At 46.9% G+C, this 17,242-nt stretch overlaps 1 protein-coding gene across 2 annotated transcripts; it reads right to left on the bottom strand.

Annotated features, from left to right (window-relative positions):
- Positions 1-3,586: 3,586 nt before the first annotated feature.
- ECRG4 (ECRG4 augurin precursor) lies at positions 3,587-12,888 on the bottom strand. 2 transcript variants are annotated; one of them, XM_029051297.2, is made up of 4 exons: positions 12,631-12,888; positions 11,368-11,415; positions 9,047-9,228; positions 3,587-4,014 (listed from the first exon to the last, which is right to left on the bottom strand). In XM_029051297.2, exons 1-4 carry the CDS (start codon positions 12,746-12,748, stop codon positions 3,853-3,855), a joined length of 510 nt encoding a protein of 169 aa, XP_028907130.1. In that variant the 5' UTR covers positions 12,749-12,888; the 3' UTR covers positions 3,587-3,852. The 2 variants fall into 2 exon arrangements, with proteins under 2 accessions (XP_028907130.1, XP_028907138.1); XM_029051305.2 differs by having other exon boundaries at positions 9,047-9,204; positions 12,631-12,884.
- Positions 12,889-17,242: the final 4,354 nt, after the last annotated feature.

A 17,242-nucleotide genomic window follows, 5' to 3' on the forward strand; every position in this document is an offset into this window, starting at 1 on the left:
CCTAACAGTGATGGAGGTGCAGCTAAAACCATGCAGCTGGATGTCCCTGTGGGTTCTGTTTTCTTGGTGCGTTTGTGGAATCAGAACCCTTTACCGGGCTGGTGTTGGCAACCTCTGAGGCTGTCCAGTTTGCAAGCTAGAAAAAATCAATCAGCCTCTTCATCAGGAGCATGTATTCCACTGTAAAAAAAAAAAAGTGCTGAACAATTCCTGGTGTGATTTCTGCCAGGAAAGTGGTTGGAAGAAAGAGCCTGTTTTCCTTACTGCCTCCACCCTCCGGACTATCGATCAGTTGTAGGTTGGGCATTGTAGAAGGCAATTCTGCGTTTTTGGTGTAGTGGGCAGTTGAAGATGTCCTCAAGGTCAGATGGTCAAATTTGAAAAGCTCACTAGTTCCTGGGCACCTAGTGACCTGTTCCATCTTCTCCCTCTCCCTATCCTTCACTCAACCTGCGGGACGCAACTTTGTGCAGCTCCCTTTCCCCACTGTTGTACCTAAAGAGGTCAAGCTAGTTGCAGTCCGTGGCCAGAAAGCGCCTTCTGAATACCAGGTCTTCCTTTGGCTCAAGGTCTTGAGAATTGGCAGCAGAATGTGTCCGTTCAGCTAAATTTGTTTCCAGCAGAAAGAGGACACCAGCTAGCGAGAAGGAGAGAGAGTCTTCTCTCTCAGCACTCAGAGTCAACCATTTCCAATGGCATTAGGGATCCTCAGTAAGCTTCCCCTCGTGATAACAGCCTTGAGTCTTGGGAGTAGTAGTAGCCTTTGAATCAAAGGAATTTATTAAATGCTTGGAGAGCACAAACGTATTCTCAGCCTTCAAGGAGTTTGCACTCTGAAGAGAAGGTAGCTATAAAAGTATTGAACCGAATAGACATATATAAGTGCAGAGGATGGATATAAGCACATGAGTTCTAGAGCTGGATGATGGGTAATGACGACTTAAGGCATGTTGGAGGAAGCGGGCTTCCACGAGGGCTATCGAATTTGGGAAGGGAGGGAGTTCCAAACTGATGGAGCAGTATCAATCTAATGAGTGGTATCTATTGAAATCTGAATATGTGCCGATCACTGTACTAAGCATTTTGGGGGATACAGTAAACAGAATAGATAGATAAGATCCCTGCTCACAAGGAGCTTACAGACTAGAGGGGTAGAGAGACATTAAAGGAAGATACAGATGAATATGTAAATGTTGTAGGGGTGGGTTGAAAATCAAAGTGTTTAAGGGGCATAAGGGATGCAGAAAGGAAGACAAACGGGAAATGAGGGCCTAGTCAGGGAAGGCCTTTTGGAGGAGTTGTGATTTTAGTAGGGCTTTGAAGATGGGGTGAGAAGTGGTCAGGTATGAATAGGGAGGGCGTTGCAGGCCCAAGGGAAGATGTGGGCAAGGGGTTGGTGGCAAGACATGAGATCAAGGGACAGTGAGTCATTTGGCATTAGAGGAGCAAAGCATGCCATCTTCTACCAGAGAGGCAGCTGACTGGATGGAAAGAAAAGGGTGGATCTTGATGATGTATGGAAAGAATTGGCAGGTTGGGGCAGTAGAATGAATGGGAGAATTGGATGAAAACAAGAAGTTGAGTTCAAACCAAGACTGCAGGCTTCTGGGATGGAGAGGATAGTAGTGTCACTAAGGTAGGAGTCTTAGGAGGAGGAGTAGATTTAGAAGGGAAGATGAGTACTTCCATTTTAGATGTTAAATTTGAGGTGCTGATGAGCCCTCAAAGTGGAGATGTCCTGAAGGCACGAGGAAATGTGAGATTCCAGGTTAGGTTAGAAGTCAAGTCTAGAGGGAGATTGTTAGTCTGGAGATGGTAGCTGAAGCATGTGAACAAGTGGGCAGAGTGAGAAGAGTGGAGTATCTTGCTGGACACCCAGAGTTAAGGGGTGAGAGGCAGAAGAGGAGCCAGGGAATTAGAGCGGTCAGAGGGATAGGAGAACCAGGTTAGTATCGAGGCCTGAAAGAGTTTCGGAAAGGAGGGGAGGGTCCACGGTCCTGCTCGGTAAACCACTCCCCATGGACCACTCTGGGGGCACAGGCTCCTGCCAGGGGAGACTCCCCACACTCATGTTTAGCCAGGGCCCTCGGGGTGGCGTGAGGAGTCGGGTCCTTCCTCTGGGGCTGACCCCAGCAGAGAAGACCGGAGGCAGAGGTCACCTGGGGAACCCACCCAAGCTGGCTTTGTGTGGCAGACCCTCCACCTCACCTAAGATCAGTTCCCAGAAGCAAGGACATTCCTCCTTCAGGCAGGAGGGATGTGAATAGTGAATAGAAACAGTAAATAGTCAATAGAAAGGAGAAAGTTGCTTTATAAAACACACCCATACCTCCTTGCAGGACCAGAAGAGAGAGCATGTGTAAGGGAGGGAGAGAAATTTGTCTTGGTTTTGGGTTTTGGTGTTTTTGGTGTTTTTTTGCTTTTTGGTTTTGTTTTGGTTTGTGTCATCAGCATGGTGATGAAAGTGTAAGTATCGCTAGCCAATTTCAAGCTCATATCCTGTTCTCTGCCTTCTCTGCCCAAATTTCCAAGAGCAGCAGGATGGTTTTTCAGTTTAATGGGGACAGAGGGAGAGGCTTCAAAGGAGCAGAAAGGAGATTGAGGAGCTCATAACACACCAAAGGAAGACATCAGGATGGGAGAAGCTCATAACATGTCAAGGGAAGACCTCAAGATGGGAGAAGCTCAAATCAGGTGGAGAGAAGACTGCAAGATGGGAGACAGCATCAGGCACGGAATGCGTGAGTCAAAAAGGGGAAGAGAAGAAGAATGGCCTTAGAAACCAAATGAATATGAAATTTAGATTTTCCACATACTTTCCTCGTTATCAAAATGCCTATGTTTGATTGTGACTCAGGAAGTCTGGATTTGAGAGTGATGGTAGAGAAGAGCAGTGTGCCCTAACGGAAATAGCGTGGGCTTGGAGTCAGAGGACCTGGATTCTAATCCCGGCTCAGCGTCTTGTCTGCTCTGTGACCTTGGGTAAGTTACTTAACTTCTTTGTGCCTCAGTCACCTCATCTGTAAAATAAGGATTAAGAGAGTAAGCCCTATGTGGGACAGGAACTGTGTCCAACCCAATTATCCCTGTGCTTAGTACAGTGCCTGATGCATAGAAAGCACTTAACAAATGCCATTTTTTAAAAAGAGAATTACCACTGCTTTAAAAAGGTGAATAGAGGGTCTCCCATATCATGATGTGGATTGTTTAAATCCAGGAGCCTTGGGCACATTTCTTCTGGGATTTGGGCACATCCTAGGTAGAGCGCAGGAACTAAGTGCATGGGTATAGAATAAATGCAGCTTGCCATTCTATATGGGCATTTCTTCATCATCAATGGTATTTATTAAATGCTGAGTACAAAGCACTGTACTGTTGGTGTTGGCATTTCTTATGCTACGCAGTCACAGTGATTTTAGTTATTCCTAGTGTACACCAAGCCTCTATCTGGTTCCCAGGGTGCCTTACTGGATAAGGACTAGAAAACCTGTTCCTCCCTATCTTTCAGTCGTGGTCTGAGGCAACCGAAGCTCCTTAAATAACTTTCATCCATCTATTCTGAAGTTAATGGTTTCTAACGATCAAATTGAACAATCTTAAATCAAAGACTTTATTTCTAATCTCAAATGTATTATATTCAATATGTACCTGTTCCGAGACATACCCAAAGATAATGAGAATCCTCTGCCACTTATTTATATAAAATACATGGTTGTAAAAGAAAAAAACATTTTATAAATGATAAAAAGGTCCTTCTTCGTTTAAGGCAATCCAGACCTGTGATTATGCAAGGTATAAAACATCAATCAAGAGATATGGCTGGCCTGTTTCCCCTGCTAATAGAAATGAGGTTCAATAGTCATCGTAGTTGACGCTTGCCCCGTGCCGGAAGGTGTGTGGATTCTGAGGCCCTATAGCCGCGTCTTCGTCGTAATGGCGTTGGTAGAAACCACCGTAGTAGTCATGGCTGTCTCTTCCGCGGTTTGTCCAGTAGGTGACATCATCTTCAAATTTCTAAAACCAAAGAGATGGTTTTTGGATATGGAGCTGGTTTAATAGCTAAACAAACCCACAGTTCAACAGCGAATTAAAAGGATTCACCTTTTCACAAATTCAATTTCTTCTTGTGAGTGTATTTTAATGAAAAGGATAGATGAAATTACAGTATGTGGTAGACTGCGGAATTTGTGATGAACTCTCTGGCTATAAACTCAGAGGAGTGAAATTCAGGGAATTGAAATTAAGTACTAAAATGTTAGAACATATTTTTGGGCTACTAAAGTTGAAACAAGAGCTGTTTTTGCCCCTTCTTTTTCCCTCCCAAAGGCCTCCGACTGTTCATTACTACTCCCCTTGCCCAAATGACTGTGTAACCGGAGCAGAGCTGGAGGTGGCGGCCCCAGGAGCACGAGCCTGGATCCTCATCTTGTGTTGTCTGGTCTCACCACCTGTTCGTTAGTCTTGTAGGAGGCTTTACACCCTGGGTTGTACCACCTTCACAAATGATGATGACTATGGCATTTGTTAAGCACTTACTCTGTGCCAAGCACTGTTTTAAGCACTGGGGTAGGTACAAGGTTATCAGGTTGTCCCACGTGGGGCTCACAGTCTTAATCACCATTTTCCAGATGAGGTGAGGGCACAGAGAAGTTGAGTGACTTGCCCAAAGTCACACAGCTGACAAGGGGAAGAGCTGGGATTAGAACTCACGACCTCTGACTCCCAAGCCCGTGCTCTTTCCATTAAGCCATGCTGCTTCTTGGCAGAGAGGGCTTCGAACATATGTACCACTCTAATCAACTGTCCTGGTTCTCAAGAACAAGGGGCTGTGGAGTAGGGCCGCCCCAGCTCTTCAGAGAAGTAGCCTTGTTTAGGGGGAAAAACCCAGGTCTGGGAGCCAGAGGACCTGGGTTCTAATTCCCACTCTGCCACTGTCGGCTCTGTGACCCAGGGCAAATCACAACCTCTCTGTGCCCTAGCTTTCTCACTGATAAAATGGGGATAAAATCTCTTTTCCTCTCCTCTTTAGACTGTAGGCTCATTATGGGCAGGGAATGTGTCTGCTAATTCTGTTGTATTGTACTCTCCCAAGTGATTAGTATAGTGCTCTGCACTCTGTAAGCACTCAATAAATATGATTGATTGATTCCTCTTAGACCATGACCCATATGTGGGACAGGAAATTGTGTCCCATCTTATATGTTTTCTACCCCAGCGCTGGGTACAGTGCTTTGAATGTACTAAGTGCTCAACAAATTCCATCACCATTAATGATGATAGAAATAATAATAACAATAAACTGGGCTATAAAGAAGGAGAGTTTCTGTGCCCACATGAGGGTATTACAGGAAGCTGAAAAGTGTCCAGCAGGCCAGCTTTGTGACAAGTGGTCAGCTCTCCTGCATCAGCCTGCCCTTTCCTGTTTGCATTCTCAGCACTGCCCTGACTTTTCCTGGGTGGGGGATGAAGGAATGGGAGAAGCAACTTGAAATGACACCTGGGTAAAAGCAAGTTAATTTTTTATGGTATTTGTTAAGCGCTTACTATGTTCCAAGCACCGTTCTAAGCACTGAGGTAGATACAAGGTAATTAGGTTGGACACCACCAATGTCCCATATAGGGCTCAGAGTCTCAATCTCCATTTTACAGATGAGGTAATCGAGTCACAGTAAAGGGAAGTGACTTGCCCAAGGTCACACAGCAGACATGCGTGAAGCAGTGTGGGCTAGTGGAAAGAGCATGGATCTGGGAGCCAGAGGACATGGGTTCTAATCCCAGCTCTGACACCTGTCTGCTCTGTGCCCTTGGGCAAGTCGCTTCACTTCTCTGTGCCTCAGTTACCTCATCTGTAAAATGGGGATCAAGAATGTGAGCCCCGTGTGGGACACGGATTGTGTCCAACCTGATGACCTTGTATCTATCCCAGTGCTTAGAAAAGTGCTTAGCACATAGTAAGCACTTAACAAATACCACGATTATTATTAGAGAAGCAGCATGGCTCAGTGGAGAGTACGGGCTTGGGAGTCAGAGGTCATGAGTTCGAATACCGGCTCTGCCATGTGTCAGCTGTGTGACCGTGGGCAAATCACTTCACTTCTCAGTGCCTCAGTTACCTCATCTGTAAAATGAGGATTAAGACTGTGAGCCTCATGTGGGACAACCTGATTACCCCATATCTACCCCAGCACTTGGAACAGTGCTCTGCACATAGTAAACGCTTAACAAATACCAACATTATTATGTGGCAGAGTTGGGATTAGAACCCAGGTCCTTCTGACTCCCAGAAGGACTATTCACTAGGCCACACTGCTGAGGTAGGAATAGGGAGTGGGGAGCAGCTTTTTTGCAGAACCCTTCCCACCTCAGCCATCTCCCCTAAACCGAGGCCTGCCCCATTCCCCCAACCTGATCTTGGCTCTTCCTCCTCTCCCCCGCAACTCGCATGTGATTATAACTGTGGTATTTGTTAAGCGCTTACTATGTGTCGGACACTGTACTAAATGCCGCAGTAGATATAAACTAATCAGGTTGGAAACAGTCCCTATTGCACATAGGGCTCCCACTCTCACGTCCCATTTCACAGATGAAGTAACTCGGGCACAGAGAAGTGAAGTAACTTGGCCAAGGACACACAGCCGTCAAGTGGAGAAGCAGCGTGGCTCAGTGGAAAGAGCACGGGCTTTGGAGTCAGGGCTCATGAGTTCGAATCCCAGCTCCGCCACTTGTCGGCTGTGTGACTGTGGGCAAGTCACTTAACTTCTCTGTGCCTCAGTTCCCTCATCTGTAAAATGGGGATTAAGACTGTGAGCCCCACGTGGGACAACCTGATTCCCCTGTGTCTACCCCAGCGCTTAGAACAGTGCTCGGCACATAGTAAGCGCTTAACAAATACCAACATTATTATTATTATTATTAAGTGGTAGACCGGAGATTAGAACCCAGAGCCTTCTGACTCCCAGGCCCATACTCTATCCATTAGGCCACGCTGCTTTTCCCTCCCCCTGCCCTTAGGGGCCCTCTGTCCCTGGAATTGTTTATCAAAGCTTCCAGGTCTTGTCAGAGGCCTGGGGTGAGCATGGCAAGGAGTTCGATCCAAACAGCCGGTAAGGAATTATTGCCTTTGCCCCCACAACAGACCAGCTGTGGGGGTCTTGTTCCCATGGCAGTGGCGCCTGTGCTGCCTTCCCCATCTCAGTGCCTGACCTGAGGGCCTCAACTCCGACTCCCACCCCAGTCAGAGGTCTTCTGCCAACCCCTTCTCTCACTCCCTGCTTCACAGCTGACTGACTGACTGACAGGCAGACAGAAATAGAGGACATAATGTCTCTTGCTTCCTTCCCTTGGCATAATGTCCTTACCACCAGCCCCAACAGTGAGATTCACCAAGTGCCCACCAAATGCCTCGCGTGGCTAAGCTCAAAGTGGCCGGGATCCTGCCTTGGGCCCTCGGCTTGCTGGAGAGGGTTTTCTCTCTAGCGAGTGGCACACACAGCTTTGTGTTTTTGTTTTGTTTTTAATAGTATACGTTAAATTCTTATTATATTCAGGTCACTGTTCCAAATATTGGGGTAGGTACAAGATAATCGGGTTGGACACATTCCCTATCCCACCTGGGGCTCACAGTTTTAATCCCCATTTTGCAGGCGGTGGAACTGAGGCACAGAGAAGTGAATTAACTTGCCCGAGGTTCCGAAGGAGACAAGTGACAGATTGGGGATTAGAACCCAGATCCTTCTGACTCCCAGGCCCGTGCTCTGTCCACTAGGCAGCACTGCTTTTCCAGTGACTGTAGGATTTCTCTATGCCAATTGGTTTTCCACCAAAATACTCCTGAAGACAGCAGAAGCCACGAGTTTTTCCGTGACTGCCCATCTACCTTTCCCTTGAAGAAATAGGCCAAAGCCAGGGAGATTTCAAACTTCAATTTTTTTTTTTTAACTTCAGGAAGCTTTTTTATGGCTCTTGGGAGGGTGCCTACCACTGGAAGTCCTGCTTTTTCACTAGAGTTGCTGCTAAATGACTATTCATGCTGGAAACACTTATAAAGAGAGATCTGTCTTTTAAAAAAACACCTCTTCAGTGATTTCACCCACCCACCTCCACCCTCTCCCCCATCTCTCACTTTATTGTCTGTGGACATTCTTGGAATGAAATGGGAACATTTTGTGCCCAAGAAATCCAAGGCTTCATGCAGATGGAGACAAAATAGGGGCAGGGGAGTTGAAACTTATCCCCAGTGAACTATACCCTTTATGGGTCTCCCTTCCACCTGCTTCCACCCCCAAACTGTGTGGCTTCTAGTCCTTCTCTTCCAAGCTGGCCAATTTGATGGAAGAAGATTAATCTCTAGACTAAGCTTCGTTGCTGAGTGACTCACACCCCCAGCTGATATTCCTATTAAAGGCAAGACCCTTAAACCTGTCTTGGGTCTCAGGTTCATTCATTCATTTATTCAATTGTATTTATTGAGGATTTAGAGTGTGCAGAACACCAGAACACTGTAATAAGTGCTCAGGAGAGTACAGTATAAAAAGAAATAGACACTCCCTACCCACAATGAGTTTACAGTCTAGAGGTACTTCACGTCCTTCCCTCCCTTTCCCTTGGCCACCTGGTGCCCCAGCCTGGTTGGCTAGTACTCTAGCATTTAGTACAGGGCCTGGCCCAGACTGTAAGCTTGTTGTGGGCAGGGAATGTGTCTGTTTATTGTTGTACTCTCCCAAGTGCTTAGGACAGTGCTTTGCACACAGTAAGCACTCAATAAATATTGTTGAATAAATGAAAGGCACAGTGAGTAGGCTGGCTTGAGAGGAGGGAAGAGTCCAAACTGGGATGCAGTGGAAGAAGAGAGTGGATAAGTAGGAGAAAGCCCTCCTTGTGCCCCTCAAGCCTGTGCCCTGTGCTCTCCTGCCACACCAATCTGCCAGTGCTGAGCAGGGTCAAGGCAGTGGCAGGGTTGGAGGAAGCTCCCCGACAACTGCCCCTGCCAAAAAACCTTCATTTTATGGTGAGCCCCCATCTATAAAATTGAAGAACCAGCACCCACCGCCTCATCAAAGCCCAGGTAGAGGAATTGCTGATACCACTGTTGCACATCTGGCTGAGTCCGGTCCCACAACTGGCGTTTCTGGCGCTTCAGGCTGCTGAGGAATTCCTTCGCTTGGCTCTCTCCCACCGACACCTCCGTCTTCGCTGGAGCAGAAGCTGAAACGATCATGGCCCCCGGACCTTAAAGTGTGGAGACTGTTTGATATCATTTTTTCCTACTGGAAGGAATCAACCCCCACAAAAAACAGTCTCTCTCTTCATTTATTTTTGGTTGTTTTTTATGGTATTGTTTAAGGGCTTACTAGGTACCAGACAGTGTACTAAGCTCTGGAGTAGACCCGCATTCATCAGGTCGGGCACAGTCCCTGTCTCTCATGGGGCTTACAGCCTTAATCCCCATTTTACAGATGAGATAACTGAGGCACAGAGAAGTTAGGTGACTTGCCCAAGGTCACATGCAGATAAATGGCAGAGCTGAGTTTAGAACCACGGTCCTACTGACTCCCAGGATCATCCTCTTTCCACTAGGACATGCTGCTTCTCCCATTGACTCAAGGATCAATCAATCATAGTATTTATTGAGCATTTAATGTGTGATGAGCACTATACTGAGTACTTGATATCAAACAATAGAGTTGGTAGACATGACCTCTACCTGCCAGGAGCTTGCGGTCTGGTGATGGGGGGAGACGCAAGCCACAAAATGTTTCAGGGCTACAGACCCAAGTGCAGAGGTGAAATGGAGGGCAAATATGGCAGGGAAATAGGTTAGTCAAGGAAAGCCACCTGGAGGAGATATCAAGCAAACAATTGTACTTACTGAGCACTTAGTGTCTGCAGAGCACTGTGCTAAGCGCTTATACTAAGGATCTCGAGTTGGGATGGAGGGTCCCTGGAAATGGGGATTTAAGGGGTATAGCAGAAGTCCCCCTGGTTACTGGAGGCCATTCCCAAGGACATTTGGGGATGAAGCCTCAAGCCCTATAATCCTTCAGAGGTACGCCATCCATTCAGCTCTCTCCTTCCTACTTATCCACTCTCTCCTTCCACTACACCCCAGTTTGGACTCTTAATAATGTTGGTATTTGTTAAGCGCTTATTATGTGCAGAGCACTGTTCTAAGCGCTGGGGTAGACACAGGGGAATCAGGTTGTCCCACATGGGGCTCACAGTCTTCATCCCCATTTTACAGATGTACTCTTCCCCCCACTCAAGCCAACCTACTCACTGTGCCTTTCATTCATTCATTCAATCATATGTATTGAATACTTACTGTGTGCAAAGCACTATGCTAAGCACTTGGGCGAGTACAACAAGCTTACAGTTGGCGAGTACAACAAGCTTACAGTCTGTGCCAGGCACCGTACTAAGCTCTAGGATAAATATAAGCTAATCCGGTTGGACATAGTCCATGTGCCACATGGGGATCCCAGTAGAGAAGCAGCGTGGCTCAGTGGAAAGAGCCCGGGCTTGGAAGTCAGAGGTCATGGGTTCGAATCCCAACTCCGCTACTTGTCAGCTGTGTGACTGTGGGCAAGTCACAACTTTTCTGTGCCTCAGTTACCTCATCTGTAAAATGGGGATTAAGACTGTGAGCCTCACGTGGGACAAGCTGATTACCCTGTATCTACCCCAGCGCTTAGAACAGTGCTCTGCACATAGTAAGCGCTTTAACAAATACCAACATTATCACTATTATTATTATAAGTCCCCACTTTACAGATAAAGTAACTGAGGTATACAGAAGTTAAGAGACTTGCCCGAGGTCACACAACAGACAAGTGGTTGAGCTGGTGTTTGAACACAGGTCCTTCTAACTCCCAGACCTATGTTCTATCCGCTAGGCCATGCAGTGTTTACAGAGCACTTTATTAAGCAGGTAGACATGTTCCCTGCCCACAGTGAGCTTACAGTCCAGAGTGTAAGACTGACTTTAATATAAATAAATGAATTATAGATCTGTACAAAAGTGCTCTGCACACAATAGGCATTTAATAAATACTTTTCACTGAATGATTTAGACAAATGTTCATCTCCCATTGGATTGTAAACTCATTGACCACTATGCACATCTCCAATATCATGAATCGGTCAATTGATTAACTGTTTATGGCAAGACTTCTAAATTAGCAAGACTTCTAAATTAACATCATCTCCAACTCTCTGAAAGGAAAGCTTTCTCACAGACCAAACTTTTGAAGCAAAACACTTGGGATTTTCAAAAATTCCAGGGAAACCACTCCTGACCTAGCTTTGATCTCCTGCCCTTTTGGTTCCAGCCAGCCAAGACCATAAACCCTGCAAAGTCTCTTAGTTTACCTTCACGCTTTTGAAGCAGCAGCTTGAGTGTATTTCCTTCTGAACCACCTAAAGCCAAATGAGACAAGAAGATTAGTGTCAGTATTGAAGGTGACACTCGAAAGCATTCAGCCATCAAACGATCAGAATTTGGAGCAGGTGGGAGGCCGTTGGGGGAAGGGAAAGGGTCATTACGCCCCCCTGGTTCCATCCTTTGGTTTAGGCAGATTTCGATCCAATTCGGTGGGCATCTAAGATTATGGTTTAGTAGAGGAAATGGGTTCGGGGGGCAGGAATGGGGATACCAACTACATGGCCATGGGGAGAAGGCAGTGGTGCCACCCCAGGTGCCCAGCATGGACTCATCCCAGCTCTGCCACTTGTCAGCTGTGTGACTGTGGGCAAGTCACTTAACTTCTCTGTGCCTCATCTGTAAAATGGGGATGAGACTTTGAGCCTCACGTGGGACAACCTGATTACCCTGTATCTACCCCAACGCTTAGAACAGTGCTCGGCACAGAGTAAGCGCTTAACAAATACCAACGTTATTATCCCAGGTCTCCATCCCAAGCCTATCGCTTTCCAGGAGGGTTGTTCATTCATTCAATCTTATTTATTGGGTGCTTACTGTGTGCAGAGCACTGTGCTAAGCGCTTGGAAGAGTACACTATTGTAAACGGCTGCTGTGAAGAGAGGGCCTGCAAGACCCCGCCAGGACCATCCAAGAGGTTATCGCCCCCCATCCAGCCCCCGGACCCCGCTCGGACCGTCCAAAAGGGTGTACCGTCCACCAACTAGTCCCCGGACCCTGCCCATCCCGTCCTGTCCAGCGGGGTGTAACGCCCCCCATCCAGCCCCCGGACCCCTCCAGGACCGTCCAAAAGGGTGTACGGTCCACCACCCAGTCCCCGGACCCTGCCCATCCTGTCCAGCGGGGAATAACGCCCCCCCCCACGCAGCCCCCGGACCTCTCCAGGACTGTCCAAGGGGGAGTAACGCCCCCCACCCAGCCCCCGGAGCCCACCCGGACCGTCCAGCGGGGTGCAAAGCCCCTTCCCCAAGCCCCCGGACCCTGCCCATCCCGTCCCGCCCAGGAGAGTCTAACGCCCCCCACCCAGTCCCCAGACCACAACCTCCCGACCGTCTAGTGGGGTGTAGCGTCCCCTCCCTCAGCCCCCAGAGCCCCCGACCCCCGCCCGGACCGTGGGGTCGGGTGGGTTCAGGTCCAGCTGGGTTTAGGTCCCGGCTTGGTCTGATCCCGTCCCGTCCCGGTCCTGCACTCACTGGGTCCCAGGCAGAGCAGCAGCAGGACCAGCAGCAGTGGAGATGGAGATGATGGAGATGGAGAAGGGGCCGGGGACCGTCCCGGGGCCACCCAGGGGCCCAACGTCAGAGGGACCATGGCTGGAGCGAGCCGGGGCAGGCCACCGCTGGACACGGCCTCTAGGAGTACACACACACACACACACACACACACACTCTGACACACAATGCTCACACCCAGGCCGAGGTCCGGGCCGGACTGCAGAAGTGCCCCGAGGAGGAGGGAGGAGGAAGGGCTCGGCCAAGGCTCCCAGTGACACCGACAGAGGGGCTCCTGTCCAGCTCAGTCTTTGGCTCCTCTCCCAGCTGGCCCTGCCTTGTGGCCAGCCCCCCTCCCCACTGCAGCCAGCAGAAACCAAAACCTGGGCCAAAGGCACGCTCATCTGGTTTTCTCTATCCTCTCTTCTCCCCTCCCTCCCTGCATATCCCAGCCTTTCTTTCTCCTAATGATTCCCCCTTTCCATCTCTTCTTCTAAGGTTTCTCCACAGACCCTGCTTCGTTCCCTCCTTTTTCCAGTAACGTTGCCTTGGAATTTCCCCCTCTGCAGAGTCCTTTCAAGCCTGGAGACTCTGTTCAGATATCTCTGGAACACCTCAGTCAATCCACCAGTGGTATTTACTGAGCACCTACTATGTGCAGAGCACTGTACTAAGTGCTTGGGAGAATGTAGTATAACAGAGTTGATAGACACATTGAATGCCCACGATGACTCTACAATCTAGAGAGAGAGCAAGCCTCTTCCTTCAAAGAGATTTGACTGACCTCCAAAATAAAATCCCATGAGACGCTTTCAGATTTATTTATTTCATCTTTCTCTCTCCCTCCCTCTCTCGAAATACTTTTTGCCCAGGTGCATCTGGCCAGGGCTCTCCCTGATTCTGGATTCTCTTGCCAGCCCTCCGCCCAGAAGGTTCTTGGGATGGACTTTTCAGATCCCTCCTGCAGTCGGCTGATGCCCCTTATTCAATTTTCCTCTCCCAAGCATTCGTCGCAGCTCTCTGCACACAGTAGGTGTTCAGTATCCAGTGACTACTGATTGATTTTGATTGAATGATATTGGAAAGAAATTCCTCACTTGGGCACAGGAGTTCTTAATAAGCAAAACACATGCTACTGCATTGACATAGTAGATTAATGTCTCTCTGATTCATTGTCATAAACAAAACACATTGATTTTGGCACATTTATCTGTTCTCTTCTCCCATGACACCCCAGCTCACACTCTTCACTTCTCCTAAATTAAATTCTCAACTGATCCTTGCTCTCTCCAATCCCACTTGCAGCCTATGGCTCCCACCCTTCTGTGTATGGAAATCCCTCCTTCAGCAGCTTTACCATACCAGATCCCTTACCCTACCCCTGATCTGGAAACCCTTCTCCACTCAAATCTACCAATCTCTCTCCTCTCTTTTAAAGCCCTCCATTTTTAAAAAACCACCTCTTCCAGGAGGCCTTCCCTGGTTATTCCCTCCCCTGCATAGGAGGCACTACGTTGATGGTAATGATGATTGCTTCTATGGTCAATTCAGTAGAATTAGATCAACACTGAGGATCAGCAACAGAAATGCCCAACTACTGGGTAGTTGGAGGACACACAGATAAAATATAAGATTTGATTATCAGGCATTTACATTTAATGGATTAGACAAAATAACCTTAATGGACAAAACATATAATACCTTAGTGGGGACAACCGCCTCCACTTCCTCTCTTCCAACTTCCTCCATGATCTTCTACAATCTGATTTTCTCGCTGCTCACTCCACTGACTTCTCCAAAGTCATCACTGACCTCCTTGTCAAATCTAATGGCCTCTGCCTTAATCCTTCACAACCTTCACTTCTCTCTGCCTCAGTTAACTCATCTGCAAAATGGGGATTAAGATCGTGAGCCTCCTGTGGGACATGGACTAGGTCCAATCTGTGTAACTTGTGTCTACCTTAGTATTTAGTACAGTGCCTGTCACATAGTAAGTTCTTAATACTATTACAAAAAACAAACAAAAATAAACCTCTTGGCAGCCTTCCCTACTCTTAGAAACACTATCTAACCTCGGTTTTCCTGACACAGTTTTCTCCTGGTTCTCCTCTTACCACTTTCCAAACCTCCTCAGTCTCTTTCACCAACTCTCCCTCTGTCTCTCACTCGCTAACTGTGGATGAACATCAGGGCTCTGCTCTGGATCCCCTTCCCTGCTCATAGTTTACATTTAGGAGCTCATCCAATCTTTTCTCCACGTGAATGATCCACAAATCTACCTCATTAGTCTTGACCTTTCCCATTTTCTGCAATCCCACATTTCCTCCTGCCTCCAGGATGTCTCTATATGGGTATCCTGCCACCACGTCAAGTACCACAAGTCCAAAGCAAAGTTCCTAAATCCTCTCCTCCAGCTAACTTGTTCATCACAGTTTTTAACATGAACATCCTCCTAGTCTCTCAAACTCATATCCTTTTGATTTCTCCTTCACTTTCAGTTGTCTAATCCTTATCCACAACATTTCCAGAATCTGTCCCTTTCTCCCTTTCCAAACAGCCACTACATGATTCAGGTACTTGTCTTAATGGTATTTGCTGAGCAATTATTATGTGTTAAGCACTGAACCAAGTGCTGGGGTAGGCACAAGACAACATGGTTGGACACACCAGAATCTAAGTGGGAAGGAGAAGAGCTATGGAATCCCGATTTTACAGATGAAAAAACTGAGGCAAGGAGAAGCTAAGTTCATTCATTCATTCATTCATTCATATTTATTAAGCACCTACTGTGTGCAGAGCACTGTACTAAGCACTTGGAAAGTACAGTTCAGCAATAAATAGAGACAATCCCTACACTGCCCATGGTCATCCAACAGACAACTTGCAGAGCCATAATTAGAACACAGGTCCTGTGACTCCCAACGCTGTGCTCTTTTCACTAAGCCTCCCTGCTTCTCACAACTAAGCTTACTATACTGGCCTCTTCACTGATCTCTTCCCTCTCCAGTCCTCAATTCATTCTTTGGCCTGGATCATTTTTCTAAAGGATTCTCTACATATCTTCCCACTCCTCAGAGACCTCCAATCAATGTCCAGTCCTCTCTGTGTCAAGAAGTACCTCCTGACCATTGACTTGAAAGCACTTGATTAGTTCTCTCCTTCCTAATTATCTATTTTCTTCTCCCCATTCTCATCTTCTCTGCTGCTGACTTCTTGCTCACATCCTGAACTCCCTCCTCCTTCACAATCTGCAGATCATTGCTCTCCCCAGTTTCAGAGCCAGTCAGTCAGTCGTATTTATTGAGCACTCATTATGCAAAAAGTATTGTATAAGAGTTTGGGAGAGTACAGTATAATAATAAACAGATACATTCCCTGCCCAGAGTCTTATTAGTTCTTCTGATAATACTACAAGCAGCCTTCCCCAGTTGATTTCTAATATTCCCCCCTTATCTTACCAACTGCCATTTTAGTACTTCTGTGCCACTTAAGCATGTACTTAAGTTCATTCTCTATTATTTAGCCTATCTTATTTCAGTGTCAATCTCTCCAAATAGATTGTATGCTCCCTAAGGACAGGGACTATGCCTACTAATCCTGTTGTACTCTCTCAAGTGCTCTCTACATTGCTTGGCATACAGTAGGCACTCAATAAATAATATTTGTTAAGCCTTTACAATGTGCCAAGCACTGTTCTAAGCCCTGGGGTAGATACAAGCCTTTCAGGTTGGACACAGTTTCTGTCCCTCATGGGGCTCACATGTAGAAGAGGATTGAATTCTCATTTTACAAATGAAGAAACTGAGGCAGAGAAAAGTTGTCATTTGTTCAAGGTCACACAGCAGACAAGTGGTAGAACCAGGATTAGAACCCAGGTTCTCTGGACTCCCAGACCTGTGCTCTTTCCACTAGGCTACATTTCTTCTCTAAAATGGGAAATTACCAATATTATCGATTGGTTGATTGATAGCAACCATACCTGTTCTACTCTCCCACAACCCATCATCATCATCATCGGTGTTACTTATTGAATGCTTACTATGAGCAGACCACTGTACTAAGTGCTTGGGAGAGTACCATCCTGGTTTTCACAGTAGATTTAAAAGGCTAGCTCAGCCTCTCTAAAACTTTTCACTTCTTAGCTTATTCTTTCTCTAGTTACATGAAATACTATCTGTTGTTTGATTTGAAAGATAAGGAAGAGAGGGAAAAGGAAAAAAATGCATTTACAAGCCCACTCACTACCCCCTTTCTACCTCCTCCTTATTTTCCTACTGTCTTGCAGGAAGTATCTCCTGCTCTTTGAGCTTGTTTCTTCCTTATTTTGAAGGGAGAGCAATCTATCAATCAGTCTTATTTATAGAGTGCTTACTGCGTGCAGAGCACTGCACTAAATGCTGGCAGGTACAGTAGAACAGAGTTGGTAGATGTGATCCCTGCCCACAAGACTTACAATTTACAGGGGGAATAAACAAGAATACATTGAGGGGAATGTGGCAAAACGTTTATTACATCGGAAGTCAGCAGTGATGTATGCATGTTTATACTTCTTTCCTTCATGAAATCCCACAAATGGAAATTATGGCACCTTTAA

The sequence above is a fragment of the Ornithorhynchus anatinus genome, chromosome 2 (assembly GCF_004115215.2).
Source record: "Ornithorhynchus anatinus isolate Pmale09 chromosome 2, mOrnAna1.pri.v4, whole genome shotgun sequence".
Classification (NCBI taxonomy): Eukaryota; Metazoa; Chordata; class Mammalia; order Monotremata; family Ornithorhynchidae; genus Ornithorhynchus; species Ornithorhynchus anatinus.